The sequence below is a fragment of the Cryptomeria japonica genome, chromosome 11 (genome assembly GCF_030272615.1).
Source record: "Cryptomeria japonica chromosome 11, Sugi_1.0, whole genome shotgun sequence".
Lineage (NCBI taxonomy): Eukaryota > Viridiplantae > Streptophyta > Pinopsida > Cupressales > Cupressaceae > Cryptomeria > Cryptomeria japonica.
This window is the reverse complement of record NC_081415.1, coordinates 632,334,730-632,356,553: the sequence shown is the minus strand read 5'-3', so window position 1 is coordinate 632,356,553 and position 21,824 is coordinate 632,334,730. Positions and strand designations below refer to the sequence as shown.

The 21,824-nt window shown below is 31.6% G+C and overlaps 1 protein-coding gene across 1 annotated transcript; it reads left to right on the top strand.

The window, feature by feature from the left end:
* The first annotated feature begins 2,411 nt into the window (after positions 1-2,411).
* LOC131063098 (uncharacterized) lies at positions 2,412-3,711 on the top strand. Its single transcript, XM_057996871.2, has 3 exons — positions 2,412-2,609; positions 2,849-2,933; positions 3,015-3,711. Exons 1-3 carry the CDS (start codon positions 2,501-2,503, stop codon positions 3,565-3,567), a joined length of 747 nt encoding a protein of 248 aa, XP_057852854.2. The 5' UTR covers positions 2,412-2,500; the 3' UTR covers positions 3,568-3,711.
* Positions 3,712-21,824: the final 18,113 nt, after the last annotated feature.

Sequence of the window (21,824 nt, the reverse complement as noted above, 5' to 3'; positions counted from 1 at the left end):
ATGTGTATGGGCTACTTCAAAAAGGTTAGGTGTAACCACCAATAATATGGTTGAAATGGAGGCATTCACATCGAGACTAAATTTATGCATTTGTAAGGAAATTGGGTATGTTAGCATCGAAGGGGATTCCCTCATATGCATTAAGGTTGTAACCACAGAAAAATCTTCTAACTGGAAAATGGAGAGTTGGGTAAATATCATCATCAAAGAGTTATTGAGCAAAATAAATAACTATAATATATTTGACGCCTATAGAGAAGCGAATACTTGGGAAACTTTGGTGTACATCAAGAAACACAATTTTTTGTGGATTCGGATATGGGAAGGTGGCCAGGACTGAAGGACCTTATTGAAAATGGGAAAACACACATAAAGAGGAGAGGCAAGAGTACTAGTGACTTATCGCATCTCACTAAGATAATTTGTTGATAGATTTTCTTGGATAATATTTCAACAAAAGAAGAAATGTCTCACTAAGATAATTTCTCCTTTGATAAATATACCCAAAGATCATATTCAAAATTGGATGTATCCTAATCTATTCTATCTCTTGTAGTTTTTTGGTTGACTGCCCTATCTTGTTGTTTATGTATTGGTATTGATTTTTTGTCCAAACTTTATAAAAGGTCTTGGATCTTTTCAAATCCCTCTCACATTAATCAAAGATATTGAGTAGAAGTGTTGGAGCACAATGTTCAATAGGACCTAAAAAAAATTTATGTTGACACAATAACTTTAATTAAAGCTCCATTTGAATATAAGGTTTAGGCTTATCTAAATATGGCATTTGGCCATGTATATTTTCGAATGATTATTAATTTTTAGACTGATTTAATTATTGGTTAATGGTTTATAAATAAAAATTACACACCTTATATGGATAAAGGTTATAAACATCCATTTTTAATGGACAATCCATTAAGTTTCATATTTAAGGGTGTTTGTATAAGGAATAAATAATATTGTGATATACAAATTTTACATTAAAAATTGGATGAGGTATTAAGGCATTATGATTAGAAGTAGGGATAAGAGATAAAATAAAGACAATGTTCTTATGTTTGGATAACACCAATAGATATAAGATTTTGGGATATTTGAGTGATGTCTTTTTAAGATATTTATCATTACATGACTTTCTTCACATGAACCTTGTGTTGTACAATTTATTTTCTTTTATCTTTGCAGGTTTATTTTTATCTGCAATATTTAATTTAATGACATTAAATTATTCTGTGACTAAACCTCATAAACTTGTATTCTTAAGATTGAAGAAATCTTTTCAAAATGTAAAATATCTTAAAATATCAATCTACCAATATTTTAAGTGGAAGATATAATAATGAATCAATAACATTGTGTATTATAAAATATTATGTATCTAAACATAATGCTAAATTTACCTATCTACTTTGTAACATAATTTTATAGTATTTGTGTAATATTTATATTTTAATTCTATTTTTGAAACTAAAATATGAATTTATAAATTGTTCATAAAACTACTACTACTAGAAGAGTTCAACAACCACCACCTAAAAACAACTAACAAAGAACAACATAAAAAAAATAACAAAGAAGGCACTAAGAAATATAGCCCCATTCATTAAACATCCCCTCTAATTCCACTTCCCAAAGGATCAAGCCCTTTAATCCATTATTTCTTTCTTTCACATCCCTTTAATGGGATTATGGTGATTTTTTATTTTTTAATTCTTTAAAATATTAACGAATAAGAAATTAGTAAAATTATCTTTTTAAATCTTCAAATTAATAATAAGGTAAATTTTAGAATAAATATTATTAATGTTTTAAATTTGGATAAATAATTAGAAGTGGATATGAAACTATTCTTGAGAAGTTAATGTCAAATAATGGTTTTTAAATTCAAAAATTAAATTAACATTAATTTTCTTTCTATTACCTTTGTGGTGATAATATTTACATTAAAATATAATTGAAATTAAAACATAAACAAGTATATTAATTTATGTAAACCAAAAAATAAGGAGATTGGAGTTTAGTGCATGTAGAGCAAACTTTTCTGTAAGTTTAATGAAAGAAAAACTAGAAATAAGGAGACTGGAAGGTAGTGCATTTAAAGCCTATTAGCTATCCAGTGGACAACAAAATAAAATAATTAATTCTAGTAAATTTAATTTAAAAAATTACTTAGTGCATGTAAACCTAGAAATAAGGAGATTGGAAGGTAGTGCATGTAAAGCCTATTAGCTATCCAGTGGACAACATGAGCATTTAGCTTTTATCACATATAACAGCTATCCAGTGGACAACTTTATTGCATGTAAAGCCTAGAAATAAGGGGATTGGAGTGTAGTGCATGTAAAGCTTATTAGCTATCCAGTGGACAACATATAACACCTATTCTGTCACAAAATATCTGAGCTATATAAGTTTGAGTGGCCCCATCAACATTCTCATCGTCAATTCTCGTCAAATCACAGAGTGAGTGAGGAGAGGAGAGTGAATTTGAAAGAAAATGGCATCCCACTCCAATATTCTGCCTAACCAACACAAATGTAGGCTTTGTCCCGCACTCTTTCTCACGCGTCTTGCACTTGAAGGACATAACAATGCCCACAGATCAGGCAAGTGGATTTTCTATTTTCAAACAATTCTTTCTTCTCAAGTTACAAGTAATATTGGATTAACATGTTCATTTTCATTCTGTCTAGGGTTTTATTTAAAGATTTGCTCTGTGACTAGGGTTTTATTTAAAGATTTGGAGTAAAACCAAGTCTTGAGTCGTTTATTTTATGCGAGATGTTTTATTTTTTGAGAATACAATGTCTTCAAGATTTCAACGGTGATTTAAAATTTTGAACAGAAAAAATTCAGGAGGAATTTGAGTTTGTTGCGAATCTTTTTGCAAAGCGTTTGGCTTCGATATCTCCACCAGTACAACAAAAGCGGTATGTTTCGTTATTGCTGTTATTGTTTTTATTGTTTTTGATGAATGAAACCTCATTTCTTTCGAATTTTGGATTTCGCAGACTAAAAACTGAATTTAGAGGAAGTGGTTTTCCTAGCGCTGATGCACTGGGCCTTCCGTTAACTCCGGAACAAGTCAAATTTTTAGAGGAGAACTGCCCTGAAGTTATGTTGCGTTTCCCTCCTACTGCCTCTCCGGATAAATTGCAGAATTATTCTTCTTCACCCAGTCTTCAGAGTGTTTTTGAGGATGGTGAAGAACAAGTTCAAAAAATGGGTCAGAATTTCCAATGTACTCAGGATGTTTTGACGTCACAGCAACTGTTGAATTCTTCTTCTTCAAGCAATCCTCAGAGTGTTGGTGGACGTGGTGCAGAACAATTTGAACAAATGGATCAGAATGTTTTCAGGACTTGCTCACAACAATTTCAGCAGGGAGAAGATGAATCGCAACTTCAGGACTCGGAATTGCATGCAATTTGGGAATATCTGAATCCCTATTTTCAGGACTCGGAATTGCATGCAAGGTGGTTAAGCAGCCACCTTGAACCTGCTTCAACAGCAGGAGGATCTCTATTTTCCTCTCCTCACAAATTTCATGCCATTACAAACTGAGGTGTTGCCATCATTTGAGTCCACGTGGCACTGTACTAGTATAGGCTCACTGTGAACTATTGGACAGAGCAATGGAACTCTGTGTGCTCGGGGTACTCTTGTAAATGTTTTTCATTTTTTCATATTTAATAAAGCTCAATATTTGTAAAACAATTTGTTGCTCTCGAGTGCCCAATTCACTGGATAAGAATATTTACTTCACTTTTCCTTCTTTGTTTTGTAGGCATGCACATAAAATGGAAATAATATATTTTAACTTTTAGATCACCTTCTCTTAATTATTAGTTTTAACGATTGACGGCTCATGCATGTTTTTTATATAACAGTTTTGTTACCAAATTTAAAAAAAAAAATTGTTGTTAATTTATTTTAATAAATCTTGTTATCGAGTAGTTTATTATTAGATTTTTTTTAATATAAAATTATTTTAACTATTCTTTTATAAAGTTAGAAATATAGTGCATATAAAAGAATTATTATAAAAAATTAAATCTATTAATGAATAATTTATTATATAAATTATTTTTTCTATAAAAATTATAGCATCTATTTATTTATATAAGATAAAAATTATATATATATATATATATATATATATATAATTTATATGTAAAATCTATTTCTTAGATGCAACTTTTAAATATTTCATTTTTCCTCACCATTGTCACCGTGATTCTTGTTTCTCATTCTTGTTCACCGATCTATTTACACACTCAGGAAGTTTTTCTCTAGTACCACTTCATGAAGGCTACTCCACTTACAAACCGAAATGCACAATAATAATAGAGAAATAAATAGAAAATGCAAGAAAGAAACATATGCCTTCTATTTTATCAAGGAAATGAGTTACAACATTCAAAATAACATGCTTCAACCATGTGGGCTTTCTTATTCAAAAAATTTGCAAGCTAGAGTCACAATTTCCACTACTAGAATTGTGTTCTCTAACCATCTTTCACCCCTTTATTTAGCATCAATAACCACATTATAATGTTCTGAAAATTGTAACTTTTCTTCTTTCGGTGCACATCGGCCCAACAATTCATTTTCTCACCTAGGTGGAATTTCATTGAGACTTTCAAGTTTTGTTTGCACAACTTCTAGAAGCCATATCTTTTGACACGGGTGTCTGATTTTCTATTATGACATATTATTGGAAATCTCGTGAAGAGATCTACAATCCCAAATACATCTAAAGGTCTATTTTAAGGCTTCCAATTTTGAGTTTGAAACTTTATTGTAAAGATTTATAGGATGAAAAAATTAATATCTTCTAAATGTTATAGGATATTGAGATAATTTCTTCACCAGTCATCTTATTTTTCAATTTTTGTCCTTGCGGTCAATTTTCATGTCCATAAAAGCCAATATAGACCTACTTACTAAAAATAACAGAGGAATATTTTTTTGTCATTTCAAGCTTATATCTTATTCCTTATACCTATTATCATGAGCTCCAAAACAACTAAATAAAACTACAAAAAAATGAAAAATACATTATTTTTTGGTGATGCAAGATTACTCTTACACCATGCATTTTTCTATATGTGACAAAGTCAAGGACAGACATCATGCAAGTAGTAGGAATGGTAGCATGGTTTATGTTAGCACCAAAACAAACTCATGTGAAAGTAGTCAAACGAATCTTTAGATATCTAAATGGGATTATGAATTTTGGTTAGTGTTATCTTAAAGGAAAATATTTCACTCTAAAAGCCTATACAAATGTATATTGGGAAATCAATTTTGATAGTAGGAAAAGTACAAGTGTAGGAGAAATTTTTCCTTGTATCTTGTGTCTTTTCTTAGTAACAAGCAAGATTCATTTTCCTTATCTACAATAGAATAAAAGTGCATAGGAGTAGTGTCATTTTGCACACGAGTTCCTTGGATGAAGTAGAGATTGAAAAATATCAAGGTAGAGTATGTTTTATTATCTATCCACTTTCACCATTTTCATCTGCCAAAACATTTGTACAAGGGTTGACCTTACATTAATGGATTTCATCTATAATTTAAATTTAAATTCAAATTTTGGCTATCTCAATTCGATTCATTTCCCTCATACAATCCGCTTAGTATAATATTGCATAATTCATTGATATGTCTTTTTATGAAAGGTGTTTGATTACATTCATTTCACAACCTTACATATTTGATCAATCACACACAAGAAACATGTGAAGGATTTTCTATTGGGATTGTCTTTAATTATTCATCTAAATTTTGTGAAAATCAACCAAAAATAATATTTTGTCTTGTGACATACTAATAACCTTCTATTTTTTCTAAAAATAAAAGTAGAGAAAATAGTCAAATTCAAATCAACAAGAATGTATATTTTGCACCCTCCAAAATATAGATAAATCATTTCTATCCCAAGTTACAACACACATAAATGATTACATTTTAACAAATATAGGACATTAATATAGATAAATCATTTCTATCTCAAGATACAACACATATAAATGATTACACTTTATCAAATATAACACATTAATGTAGAGAAATAATTTCTATCTCAAAATACAAAACACATAAATGACTACCCTTTATTGAATATAAGACATTTAAGATTCCATTACCTTGAATAAGTTGGAATTGTCTAGTACCAATGTGGAGAACAATTATCGATTTGGAAGTGTGCATCATTCCTCCTCCATGTTGAATGATATCAAAATCATTTTCACTCGATCACTAAAGTGATAAAATTTGTTGTGCTAACCTTACTTTCGGTTTGTATGAGGGTTTGAGTAACTCTTTTTGTGGCATTGATTCCTCCCACGCCTTGTGTTAATTATGTTGGGGTTTCCTATATGAATTTTTCAATTTTTTTGGTTAAGTATAGATCCATGGTATCGTGTAGGATTTGATATTAGAGTTTGAAGTGATGGACATGGAAAAGGTTGCATCTACTCTGGCTCCAAAATGAATCTTTCATACAACATGTTAGCGTTAGGTTAGTCAATCACAACCGTTAATTGCAAAATCAATGGTGTAAAACGTGTGACTAACATGCATGTTAGTCAATCCGTACTGCTATTTTGGAGCCAGAATAGACACGTCCCATGGAAAAGCATATATAGTGTTTGTTCACTTTAATTCTCTACTTTTTTTCTCATGTTACCTTCAATTTCCTTTGAAATTGTAAAGGATATTCTCTTCATTTCTTGGTTGATAAGTATGTGAAATATTTCTTCTTCTTAAGTGAGTCATATGATGTTGCTTTACACCACTACTATTTTGATTACATGGGTCAGATGACTTGGGGGTGTTTTCCCAATAACACTTCTTAATGTCTCTCTAGCAATGCATAATGCTATCTCTTATTGAAGTAATATTTTGTATTTCAACATTTACTATTTCCAATAAAGAATCATTTACTTTTTCAAATGCACATGTTCTTGATTAATTATTAATTAATCTAATTTTATTAAATTTTTATTCAAATCGAGTTTAGGGAAAGTGTTATTTTATTTTTTTATATTTGTGCAATCTTATTTGTTAGTATGTAGTCAATATATGAAATATCTAGAACTTCTAAGATTTTTTGTAGAATGTAAAATAGGCACTTATTTATCTACAATTAAAGTTGGAAAGTGAGATTCATAAAAAATGAATATAGTACATCTAATCTGAAGTGTCCTAAATATAACATTATAAATTTGACCAATACTGAATCTAAAAATCCCTAATAATTGAATAAAATATATCATTATCATTTTTTTATTTAAAAAATAATTTATATGCAACTATCATAAATGTTTGTTATCTCTAAGTTTTACATCCAACACAAATGGACCAATAGTTGAACACAAAAAACTATTTATTATGAGAAAAAATATGCATTACTATTTAAAATACAACTTATATGAAAAACTAATGGATCAATAGTTGAATAGTAAACTTTTTTTTTATAATCTTTCACATGTTATAAAAAAATACAAGATAGTCATTCTAAGACAACGTCTATGAAACCTACAAAAATATACCGCCCTTTGTTTAGCCAACATCTATACAGCAAACGAACATATACTGCCCCTTGCTAGTAGATCACTCAAGACAATATATTTTCATTGGGTGCTTAACTAAATTGTTAACATGAAATACTCCAATACACAAATTCTTTACCATTAGAAAAACTTAAACTAATAATTTTAAAGGTTATGTTGGGTTCAAGGAAGAGACTCGTGTCCCCCATGACAAGCTTGGGAATAAATTCTTTCAGTCGTAATAGGCATACAGTTTACCCTTGTTTCCTATGATAAGAAAAATAGGAGGTCCTTAGCTATTGTGTTTTCCTAGATGACATTTTAAGAGAATATACTTTACTTCGATGGAGTAAAAGTTAAAACATCAAGTGTTCCAGCGGATCAAATGCACTGTCCCCTACCAATATCTTTGAAATGCCTCGATTTCATTGATTACGTGCATTAATATAATATATTTGGAGGAACAAGGAATTATTCTGCACACCTCATGATCAGAAGAAAATTTGAATTATATTATTTAGTTTGTCTATATGTTAGTAATTTTCATTTTTTAAGGTCTTAAGGGCATTTTTAGCCCCTGCAACTCAAATTCTCATCTACAACTCTTGGAAACCTTTCCAACGAGATAAACAGCTCACAATTTCAAGTCCTGAGCAGAAAGTTATGTCTAGTTGAAGTTAGGATAAAATTTCATATAGTTTTTTGAAAATTTCATAGTTTTTAGATTTTATTATGCAATGAACAAATGTGACTGTTGGACTTCGATTCTCAAGAGGTTGTTGTGACCCTTGGAATCTCATGAACTTCTATATGTTGTATTTTCAAATGGAATAGATTACTTTTTGGTTTGCTTCAATTATGTATTATCTTGTTGATTCATAACACCGCACATTCTCACTTAGGTGTTGTCATCCAAATAGATAATTTGGATCAGTGGTATCAATACAAGTTCACTCCTGTATGTCATATCACACATGATCAACATATCAAAGATTGGGGTTGGAAACAAGGAATCATTCAGACTACCTTCCTTTGAGAGGCACACAATCGCAGATGGCTAAGTTGCAGACCGATGAAGACATTAAAGCATTGGTTGCAGATGCATTAACAAAACAATGAGAAGAAATGATGGAGTAGTTCAAGAAGATGCTGGAAAGTCGTGGGTCACCTATAAACCCACCATTCACAGGGTATACACCATTCAAGGTGCAAGTGAATTTTGATATACCCACCTTTCAAGGAATGATTAATGCAGATGTCGTTGATGACTGGGTTTCAAAACTGGAAAGATATTTCTCTATCAACCAATTTTCAGATGAAGAGAAAATAACTTTCAATATTCTCAAAGTTGAAAATCATGTGAAAGATTCTTGGGAAGCGAAGTTAGCAACCAAGGCAGAAGAAACAAGCACTACATTCATCTTTGATAAAAAAACCACATGAGGAGAATTCATCAAGAACATAAAGGAAGAATATTTTCCTGTAGATACATATGAACATAAATATATGCAGTGGCAATTGCTTTGACAAAAAAGAGACCAAACTGTTTAAGATATACTAATTTGTTCCATGCTTTAACAACAAAAATTGGCATCAAATATTGTGAGAAGCACCGAGTTTTAAAATATCAGAGTGGACTCCATAGGTATATTCAAACAGAAATGGAATTCATGAACATAGAGAATTTACCTAGTGCATATAAATTTGCTACGAAAATTGAGGAGAAATTCAAACAGAAAGGAAGGAGAGATAACTTCACAAATAACAAATGGAAGACCTCTAAGGAATCTCCTCCCAATTCACTAATGAAAAAGGCATGGGGTATGAAGAAGACACAAGAGAACAATATGTGGTGTGAATTCCATAAGAGTCCCTCTCACAAAACAAAAGATTGCAGAACCATAAAAATTTTAATGATGGAGACACATGAGGACAAGGAAGAACCTCAGGTGGCAGAATCTTGTCCAAAAAAAAGTCACGAACAGGTCATTGAGGCTGATCCATATGCAATAGTAGCTACTACAAATATATTGCCCCGAGAGGATGAGGAGAGATTGTTGCACTCACAGATGTGGGTCGGAGGAAAAGCCCTACACTTTATTGTTGATAGTGGAAGTCAAAAGAACCTAATATCAGTAGAGACCGTGAAAAGATTGAATCTGAAAACAATAGCACATCCGCAATCCTATTCTATGGGTTGGGTAAGTCAAGAGAGAGATATCCAAGTGCACTAGTAGTGTGGCATTTCCTACTCTATAAAGCCTTTCAAAGATGAAGTAATCTATGATGTGGCTCCCTTAGATGTTTGTGATGTTTTGTTGGGACAACCATATATGTACCAGTGCCATGGTGTCTATGAATCTAGACCTCGCAGCATGACAATTAGATTAGGTGAGCAGAAATACTGAATACCAGAGGTAAGCCCCGCATACACTACCTCTTTTATTAGTGCTAAGCAAGGTAGGAGGCTGGTTGTCAAAATAGGATCATTCATATTATTAATGATTCATTCTGAAGAAGAAAAGAAGTCTGTATATAATTCCAATGACATCACAAACACCACAACATAGAAAAGATCAATGCACCAAATTTTGATAAAATATGAGAAGTTGTTTAAGTTGCCAACTGGGGTATCTACACACTTCCAAGTAAGACACACTATTGGTTTGATATCAGGAACTCCATTGCCGGATGAACCAGTCTATCGTAGATCAGTATTAGGAAATGAGGAAACTAAGAGGCAAATACAAGAATTGATTCAGAAAGGACATATTTGTCCATGTGCATCACCCTGTGGCAGTCCCATGGTTCTAGCAAAGAAAAATGATGAAATCTTGAAGCATGCCAATAAGAAATATAAGGAGAGATATGATGAGTATCACACTCCTCATAATTTTCAAGTTGGGGACAAGGTGTGGATACATATTCAAAAGGAACCCTTGCAGCCATATTTTCCTCCACTATTAGAAACAATTTCCACTACAGAATTGAATCCAGGTATAGCTTCTCCATTCCTATGTGATCAGATTGTGGACACCATGGTGAAAACAATCAAACAAGCAAAAGATTTACTTGTACAAAGTGGTTCGAGAAGGGCAGATTGCTCAACAAGGAAAGTGGTTTACCAAAGAGTAGCTTCAAGAATGTTTTCCTCATCTCATTCAAAGTGTTGATGCAATGGGGCCCATTGCTTTCCAAGGAAGAAGTAATGATTAGAAGAAAATTTGAATTATATTTTTTAGTTTGTTTCAAAGAGGGGCAAAATATATACACCTAAAAATGTTCTTAAAATAGTTAATTGAATAAGCAATTATTTAATTAATCCCCCTTCCTAATTTAATTAAATTCATTAGCAATTTGATTAAATTATCCAATTCATATACTTATTAATAAATCTAAGGATTTAATTAATAGGTTCGTTTCAATAGTCCCCTAGTCCCCTTGATTAATTAATCAAAAATTAATTAATCCCACCCATTAAATTCATTCCTTCTAATCCCCTAATTAATTAAAACAAATCAATTTATAAGTTGTTGAAAGTTAATTAGTCTTTTCTTATTATTTGAATTTTTAAACTCAAATTACCCACATGGCTCATAACATTTAACCACCTAACCTAACCATCTCCTAACCTAACTCATTCCACATAACCTTGGTTTAACTAACACTATCCTATCTTGCACATCCTAACCTCCTTATCCTAACCTCCTATGGTGTGGATATTCTCCCCTTGAGACACATGACACTTTTGCCACATGTCTCCTCCCTTGGACACTTGCCCTCTCATGAGAAAGGATCCTTGACACATGTCACCACAGAGATGACAAGTGTCCCTTCCTCCAACCTCTTCTCCAACTTCCACAATATTGGCCCTTGATATCTTGAGATCAGATCTGGACCATTGATTCCTACCACCTCAACTTTGGCCTTGTAATTCCTATAAATATCCCCCATTTTGGGGCAATAAGGATCCCTTGCATTCATATGTTCATCATTACTATAGGCATTTTCATTTCAATCATCTAGTAATTATCATTTTGGATTAATCATAGCATTGCATTTCATATCATTTGCATAATCAATCATGATCAAGTAGCTACTCACCTCTTGAGTTTCCACTTTGGAGGTCATTGCTCCACTGAGAACCAATCAAGCCAACACCTTCAAGGTCCTCAAGAATAGAGGAAAATGTGAAATTTCAAGGAAGGCTTATGGTTTGCATCTTAAATTTAGGTTTTTAATTAAGCTTTCCATTATGTTTTATCATCTCATTATATGTGTATGCCTTTCTTATATACCACATTTTCTATTTTGAAATCGTATATATTGCTTCATTTTTCTTTACTATGCTCCACATTATTTTTTATTTTCCTTTTTCTTATGAGGGCATTTATGGAGTTTACGATTTAATTTATTTAGGATCCAATTTTTTTTAATTTTTTTTTTTAAACTTTGGGGCATAGTGATCATTATATTTTAATGGATTCTTTTCTTTGCATATTTTTTTACTTTAGTATCTAAATTTCTTCTAAAGGTAAGCATATGGGTGTGTGAAGATTTCTGATCTTTATGGTTAATAGGAGTGATGAAGAGAACATTTTAGAAGATATTCAAGGATGTGTGCATTTGTTAATCATAATTGAAGATTATAAATGGAGTAATAGAATTTAAGATTACAAGTTTTTGAATTTAAGGGCTCAAAGTAGAGAGAAATATGGAGAACTTGATCTGGGGACACAAGCATAAAAAATAAATTTAGTAGATGGAGGATATATAGAATAAGATGGTAGAGGAATAAAAACATTAGTTTTTTATTTATATAATGGGGGAAGGGGTTGTGATAATTGTACTAAAGGAGTGATTGGAGGCTCCTATTCTATATTTCAAATAAGATTCCTTAAAATATATAATTATTCTACCAATATGTTTGGATTGTGACTCTTGAGGTGTCTAATACAAGCCTTGTGAGATCATTAATTTAATTTAACATAGATTTTCTCCAAGATGCATTACTCATGAAGTTGTAAGCCTTTCCATTTGTAGTCCATGTCTTGGAGAATTCAATTTGAAATTGGACAATAATATATTTGGAAATAATGTTTGAATCCATTTTAATATGGAGAGTGATTGGTAATAGATATTGGTCGTTCTACTATTTTGAGAAGACAACCTTATATAAAGGTAATAGGTGCTAGATGATAAAATGATCATTTCGTAATAATTTTGATAAGATATGGTAAGGATAATGAAAGTGGTTAGTGTAGTGTTTCAAATATCATACCAATTTTACACTTACACATGATGCCTAGTATATTTCTAATAAAACCTATGATCAAGATTTCATGATTTTGAATTTATAAGTGGCAAATATGGAGCATTAACAGTCTATGTTTTGATTTTCAGAGTAATTTGTTTGTATGAAATAATTATCTAGAAAGGTCTTTATGATGTGTTAAAATCCTAATAATTTATGATATTTAAATAAGAATATTCTACGTAATTTTCCATTTACGCATGTCACAGTGGTTAAATATGCTTGTAACGACTCATCTCACCTCATCCAAGCAATAAAAATCTCATTTTTACATATTTTTGTAATCTTTTTTATCTTCTCTTTCTCTCTACTCTCTTTCTCCGTCACACAATGAAGATGTAGCAAACTATTCTTAGCTATTGGATACTCATAATAGCTAAGAATCCTCTGACTCGCAAGCTTATAACGTCTTATGTCTCATGATTGGATCCATAGTTGTTGGAAATGTTCTCTTGAAATTTATTCTATGGTATCATCTATTATTTTATGATCTTGTCATGATGTATCTCCTCCATAGTAGGGTTTGTTCCATCAAACATCTATAATTTTATGTATTGTCATGTATTATATTCTTGTATAGCTATCAATGGAGGAAGAAAAACCAAATTAGGAGTTTGAGTGAGACAAACCCCTATACAACCTCTAACATTCTATTTGGAAACTTACTAGTTGTTTCTATATGGATGAAAAAATGGTGCATAGATTTCCTCATGTCTTGTTAACACTTAAGGATGAGAGCTAACCCACTTGATATTGGATTCTACAACTTTTTAAATTTCCCTTTTTGTACTTTAGAGATTTTTATGTTACTACTTTTTTGTATTATTAATTAATTTTAGTTTTATCTACTTTATCAAACTTAGCATAAATATAGTTTAATTATATCAAATCTCCTTATTATTTCCTTTAGATATTTTGAATAGATCATTGATGTAATACGGTCTTTTTTTCTTCTTGAGACTCCATTGTCTTGAGAATTGTGATTCCACTCATCTACATTTTGGTGAACACAACATGAATATGTCCAACCTTTTTATTTAAATTTTTAATGTATTTGATAATGAATTTTCAAAGAAAGATTTTGATATATTTGAAGACACCCTAGATGATTGCATAGAGGCATCCCCTTTTAGTGAAAAATCTATTACCAAAACACTATGGTTAGAAATGTATTCTTTATAGGACATGAAGTATGTGAATGTGATTATAGTCCTAGTAGGAATAAGATACTAATCATTCATGTGATGCTAACAAGACCTTCTTTGAAGAGAGTTCATTATATATGTGGTGTTCCTTTTCAAAATGACTCACAAGATATTTTTACAAGATACACATAATTTAAATATTTTTCTTATAAAGAAAAAAACCACACTTATAATACTAGAATGAACAAGAAAAATGTCAATCAAGATACTTCTTATTGCCTACTTAACCTAATCTTCCTCAAGAATCTAGGGTTGCAGCTAAGCACCAAAATAAATATGATCCTACTAAGAAACTTTGTGTTACTCTTACTATGATCAAACTTTGGGATTTCTTCAGCATGCTTTGTTTTAAAAACTTTATTAATTGGAGGAATAGTATGACGATTCTCAATTGATTAATAAACACCAAACCCTAAAGATTTTAGATAGGTTTCCATCCTTACCTGCCAAAATATTTAATTTCTTCCATCAAACCAAGCTACCTTGTACGAATAAGATGCTTCTTGGTCCATCTAGAATCTTTCTCAAGCTATTGAGCTTCTTCGAAGGAAAGTTTCTCTAATACCAGTTCTTAAACAGACTATAATATTGAGTGTGTGAGTGGAGTGAAATAGTATTTAAGTAAAACCCAAACCCTTTACCATATATATTAATTCAAATCCTTACTCAAAATAGATCAACATTAATGAAATAGAACATTCATAACAATTTCACAAGAAGAAAACAAATTTACATGGAAAATCAAACAAGGGAAAACCATTGATGAGCAATCTACTTGGAGATACTATTTAAATCCAATCTCACAAATTAAAACAAGATGACATTACGTTTTATGGGCTACAACCCAAAGGAAACTTCAACTCCATAAAACATATTTTATGGATACAAACAAAGGAAGTTCTCGACTCCGTATGAATCACAAGACTTACAGATTGAGGCTACAACCTCAAAATAACATGAATTTTTTACTATTATATTATCCCCATTGAAATTAAAGACCTTATTGATCTTGATCATGTTTATTTGGGGGCTATCCCTTTTCTTATTATGATGTGCATCTCACATAAGTGGAAAGATGGGCTGAGATGTATTAATCATTACACTTGTGGAAAAGGAAAGACTTGTTTTATAACTAAGTCTAGAATCTTTGTGTTGGTTTCATGGTGTATGCTAGGGTCTAGTGGCTTTCTGCAAGGTATTTATAGACAAAATTGTAGGTCCATAATGGGTGTTGACTAAACCAGATTAGAGCCCACTTCGTATGAAAAATGGAGAGAAAAGAGTGAGGTTTGTGATGAAGTTTCAAGGGGAGGAATTACACCCTACATCAACAAAATTTAGGATCGCAACCCTTGGGCTACTTGGCTCTTCATCAAAAGTTGGAATAATGACACCCTATAGGTTTATGGGGGTAAATTCATGGTGGATGATAACCTCATTGCAAAGATTACTAGAAAGACACAAAAGCTACAAAGGAAGCTCTTAAAATATTTTTCCAAAAGAATGAGAGGGATAAAGTCCACCCCACTAAAGATGGAGGGTACAATAATGAGGACCTCAAATCACTATGGGAAAATGTTTTTGAAGTGATAATGAGGTACATTACTCTTGATGGTCGTTATGAGCAATTTTACCTATCATTTTTCCATTCTAAACCATTTTAGGCATGATAGGTGTATTTCAATTTTTTTTCATTTTCTTTCATCTTTGTGAAATAGTGTTAACGCACATTTGAAAAATTGGAGCTCCCTTGTTCCTAATTAGGGGTTAATTCCTCTGATTATTGAACATGCTAAAACCCTTGAGATTAAGCTGCACCCCTTGACCTCTAAAATTAACAATACCCACTATGATATGATCAACTCATAAACTAGTCTCCTTTTCCTTACATCCAAATAATAGATGACCATCATAAAACCACCATCAACTCCTAACATTAGTCAAAAACCATCCTGTCAAACATCAAGAGAGAAAACTCCACTGAAGACCCTAGTTGCATAGTGGAAAAATGCTAGAGAATTAGAAACATGGTGCATAAGACAGAAAGGAAAATAACAAAAAGAAGCAGGGCCATAAAGAACCCCGAAGGGCCACAAGAAACCAAAACCTCAAAGTGGCTCTCAACCTCCGAAAAATTATCATCCTAGACCCCAATAGGACAAGCATGGAGGGAAAATAGGAGGAGGGAAACCCCCATCCTACCCTTCACCAACAAAACCAGACTAAAAAACAAAAGAGCCATAACAAAATCAATGCCTCACCAAAAAATAATATAGCTAGAGACAACCAGGGGCTGAAGAAATGAGAAAAAAAGAGTACCCAAAGAGGCCAAGATCACTCCCAAGAAACCAACAAATCACCAAACCCGAATGGGATCCCGAAGAAGACCATCGAGATGAGGGGGAACAAGCCTAGCACAAGTGCCATCAATAGAAAGTATGGAAACCTCATCCCTAAACTGAGCCATAAAGCCCAGGTCGACTCCCACAAAGAAACCGATGCAGTCATAACCTCCAAAAGTAAAAACAACAACAGGCAGGGAATGCTTGGAGTAAAACCACAACCAAGCCCCACAATGATGAGCACAAAGGGGGGGCATCAAAACAACAACAACATCTCCCTTAGCCAAAGCCCTCACACTGCAACCCAAACCTCTGCCTCCATGCACAATAGGACGCTAGAAATCCCTCCATTTGCATAGGGCACACCCTAAGTCACACAAAAGCAGGAAGGAAAGGGGAGATATTGTCGCAGACCACATAGATCGTTAAACTTCCACTCCATTACCATCATCTCCGTCTACGTCATCCTCTCCTCCTTCGGTCTCCCCTGAAACCCCTACTCCCGCCCTCCCACCCATGCTCCTCATTTCTATATATATATATATTTTATTTTTTTTATTTTGGCAAGGAGCATGTAGGCCTATTTTACATAATAGAGATCAACAAAGGAGCATGCAGGCCCATTTACAAATAGGAGCATGCAATCTCATTTTACAGAATAGGAGTATGCAAGCTTATTTACAAAATAAGGACATGAGAAATAAATAACATAGGCTGACCAGTGAATGAAGAAGAGAGATCCAAAAAGAAAGAGGATGAAACAAGCGTCGAAGGAAAGATCCATCTTCATGGGATATCTTGAAGGTCCTGCAACAAAGAAGTCTTGCAACCAAAATTGACATGCCCCTGTACCAAAAAACACCTACAACCAAAAAATATATATACTATACAACGCAAAGAATTTACAAGAAACACAAGGGTCCAAAACATAACTGACACCAATGACATAAGATCTGCAGTCCACCATTATAAACAAATGCCAAATGAGAAGAGGTGAATTCAGAAATGCTAGAGAGAAATGAAGCCCAAAATTTTTATGCTGTAAATGAAAAGAAAGAGGAGATATATCATGAAAAATATGACAAACCAAAAGAAGTAACATAAAGAGATAATCATGAAAACAACCCCACACCAAACTTTAAATGGCATATGAAGGACAGATTCCCAATGTGAAAATAAATATCTCCAGATTTCGCACCAGAATAAGTAGTTCACATGTAAATTAAAAAAAAATGTAATCAAGATGGAACCATTCTTGAACACATGACAAGCTATGGATGTTATATTAAAAACATGATTACATTAATTAACAATTGAAATAAATACCTTTTTATTTCATATAAATTATCATAACTATCAACTATAGTGTGTCATTTATAAAATGAGAAGTTCATTTATATAAGTATATTTTAAAAAATAGTATTTTTTGTGTACAATTATTAGGATAAAAATGTATATGCATTGGAGTATATTATATTGATTTAAAATAAAATGAAATTTAAGGAAATTTTAAGACAAATAATAAAACAACTTTGTCAACTCACTATATAACAGTTAATAGAACTTAAAACATATAAAGTTCTAATGTATTGTCATGATTAGTACGTAAATATGGACCACTTTCAACAAAAAATCTCAACATTACTATGAATGTCATGGGTAAAAGTACAAACCTGTGTTACACTTTTACAAAGGAAAAGGCTAACACAACAATAACTGTTCAATTTCGTCGCCATAAAAGTGTCATTTGTATTTTGAATTTGAAGATAATGTAAACTGATGAAATGTGTAAAATTTGTTAAAGTTTAAGTCTACTATTTTTTGAAAAAAAAAATTCTATAATTTATATGTTTTTTTTAGCTTTAAAGCCCATTTTTTTATTGCCTAAAAATGCTGAAAAACAAGGGGGTTTGGTTCCCACCTCAAAAGTAAATGTAAATCAACTTTTTTTTTCTCATTTTGATATCCGTTATAGATCACATATTTAAATAGTGCATGAAAAAAATATATATATTTGAGATATATATTTTTTGTAATAGCATTTGGAAGTCGAATACACCATAATTTGATAGTTTTTGTCTCCCACCACAATTTGTCTATTCAATTTATAATAATCCAAATACTAAAAATACCCTTTTGGAGAAGACTCTCTCTTCTAGTGAACCATATTTTTTCATATTATTTTGAAGTGATTCGATATTTTCTTTTGTTTTTCAAAGCAACTTGTTATCGAACAGAAGAATACCTAGTTGTAATATTTTTAGTGTTTTATATATTAAATGTAATCAAAACAATAAAAAAAAAGAGGAGAATAGTGACTTCGATCTCTAAAAAAGGGTATTTTAAATTTTTTTAACAAGTTTAATTTACCTATTGATTTTTGTTGTAGAAGTGATAAGTTCGACAAAATCATCATTTTTGTTGATGTGGCTGCCACTTGGCATTCCACATAAGTTGCTCTAGCTGGAACTGTGAGGGCTAACATGACTAGTCATACAAGCAACTGGTCGCTTGAACCACACATAAAAAAGAATTAATTTTCCCATTAAAAAATCCAAAACAATTAAGTGCGAAAATAATAAGTTATTTTTGCAAAAAATCTTTTTTTTTTCAAATAAAGTGGCATTTTGGAGGGAGTAGAAAGATTATAAATGGGTGAATATTTCTAATTTTGTAAAGGGGTGAAGATTTTGATTTTTTTTTCGGAAAGAGTCTACCCTTTCCAAGTATGTTATTTTAAATTATTTTTTCAATCATGCTTAATTTACAATATTAGATGTTTTTTGTGAAATTAAATATTTTTTAGATTAACCATATTCTTTAGTCACTGCGATACCACGATAACCATTACTTGGCCATATATCCAACACTATTTAGTAACTAATTATATTATATTTTATTTCCTAATACTTGACTCAAATTCTCTATATATTAGCTAAGTGATTTCAAGCAATTAATGTTATTAAATCACGTTCATATGTACATTGCATATTGTCAAATGTATCTAATTTAACTATACTTAATTTCTTACTTTTTATCAATGCTCCTAAATTTCTTCAAGAACCTTATCTTTTCATTTTCTAAATTATAAAAATTGGACTTCTAGTCATATGATCTAAATGGACGAAATTTATACATGTTAAGTTTAAGAATGCAAAATTATTTATACATTTCACTAATTACATTTTTTTCATTGAGAACTAAGGAGAAGTAATTAGCTATATAACCTTTTTAGTTCAAAGCACTAAATTTTGAAGATCTAAATATTTTTTGCAATGGGGAATAAGAGGACTAGATCAAGGTTGTATGATCGTAAAAGGGACGATAAGATGAAAGGTCATACAAAAGGTAGTCAAGAACAATCCATTGTTGTTCAAGATCAACCTGATGATGTTCAAGAAACATCTACTCAGGTACGAGATGAAATTTTTTTTCTGGTATGGAAAATTTGATGGAAATGGATGAAGATAGTATTTTCAATGAAATTCCATCTAAAGATATGATACTTGAAAGCACATTAAAATTGCATTGTAAGAATTTGTGGGATGATTATTTTAAAAATAAGTCTATTATTGGAACAACACAATTATTCGCTAAGTTATTTAGGAAAAGGGAAATGAAACCTGTTTTGGAGTTGTTGGGTGTTGGTAATAAGAAAAGTTCTAATACATTAGTAAAAGAAACTATATTTGAAAATTTACAAGAGGCATTGAATTGTATTGAGAACACAAGTCGAGTTGTTGATTTAAGTGTTGCACGTAGAGCATTGCTGACTATGATTACTAGTAAGGAATTAACTCATAAAAAACAAGTTAATGCAATTTCTTAATTAATGCATGTATCTAGAAGAACTCTAAAAATATACATTAGGAAGAGAAATATGTTGGATGAAAACATCGAAAAGAATTGGGTAAATATCTATAGGGTTCCTAGAAAAGACAAAATTTCTAAAGATGTAAAAAGGCAGGTCATTGATTATTGGATCAACAAATCTCGCATTTCTTCCAATAGAAGAGATATTATACAGATGATAGATGAAGATGGTAAAAAGATTACACATCCAAAACATTTCTTAGATACAACACAAAGTGAATTGTTTCAAGCATTCAAACAAGAATTTTTAGATATAAAGATTTTCCAAAGGGTGTTTGAGAGATTTCGTCCTTTCTTTGTATGCATAAATAAGGTACTTGAAACTTGTTGTTGTTGAAATTATGTTGAATTTCATCTACACTTGCAATCATATAAGAAGTTCATGGCAACAATTAATAGGTCTTATGTGGTTCTAATAGGTCCTAAGGGGTGCACAAATGTCGCAAGGGGCCTTAAGTAGTTCTAAGGGGTCACAAATGTATACAAACACGTGTGTGACCCCTTAGGACCACATATGACACCTTGCGACAACATTTGGTCTTTTGTGGTCCTAATAGGTCCTAAGGGGTGCACATATGTCGTAAGGGGCATTTAGTGATCCTAAGGGGTCATATAAAATAATTATATACTCCATAGGATGTATACATACACATACATACATACATACATACACCTCAAGACATGTTATCAGGGGTCGTGTGTGGTCTTGAGGGGTCACACACATGTGAGCACATGTGTGACCCCTCAGGACCACACATGACCCCTGATAGCATGTCTTGAGGTGTATATATGTCCTAAGGCATATATAATTATTTTATGTGTATTTATGTATGTATGCACATATGTATTTATGTATGTGTATGTACATGTATTTGTGTATGTATGTATGTATGTAGACCTAGGTATGTATGTGTATGTATTTTTATGTATGTGTATGTCCTAAGATGCACATATAATTATTTTATATGTATGTATGCATGTATGTTGGTAGGCATGTATGTTTTTGTATGTTTGTATGTATGTGTATGTATGTGTATGCATGTATGTAGGTTTGTATGTATGTGTATGTATGTGTGTAGGTATGTATGTATGTTAGTATGTGTATGTTTGTGTATGTATTTGTATGTATGTGTGTATTTATTTTCTAGTATTCTAGACTAATATGATAGAATATATACAAAAAATATATATATTTTTTATAAAAAAAAATTTAAAAATTCTATCAAAAAATTAATTTTCTATCAAAAATTTAAAATTTTTATTAAAAACTATTTAAAAATAATAATATAAATTAATATGTTAAAATGAATACATTTAAGAAAAAAAGGTACCTACCACCGAAATACTTCCGGTCGGATCTCTGTGATTTTTTGCACCCTCCTACTCGATTCCAAGACGGTCAATGCAAAATGAGGGGCTTGGGCAGATTTCGGCTCTTATATAGGGCAAGGGTGTTCTGGCTGGAATAGCCTTGCCACGCAACTACTACGTGGCTGCCAAATTCGGCCAAATCGGTATGGCCGGAACA

Excerpts from the sequence above, each read along its gene's own strand:
- LOC131063098 (XM_057996871.2), top strand. The coding sequence starts at position 2,501 with ATGGCATCCCACTCCAATATTCTGCCTAACCAACACAAATGTAGGCTT. Across the intron at positions 2,610-2,848 it reads TAACAATGCCCACAGATCAG|AAAAAATTCAGGAGGAATTT; the intron begins GCAAGTGGATTT and ends AATTTTGAACAG. Across the intron at positions 2,934-3,014 it reads CCACCAGTACAACAAAAGCG|ACTAAAAACTGAATTTAGAG; the intron begins GTATGTTTCGTT and ends TGGATTTCGCAG.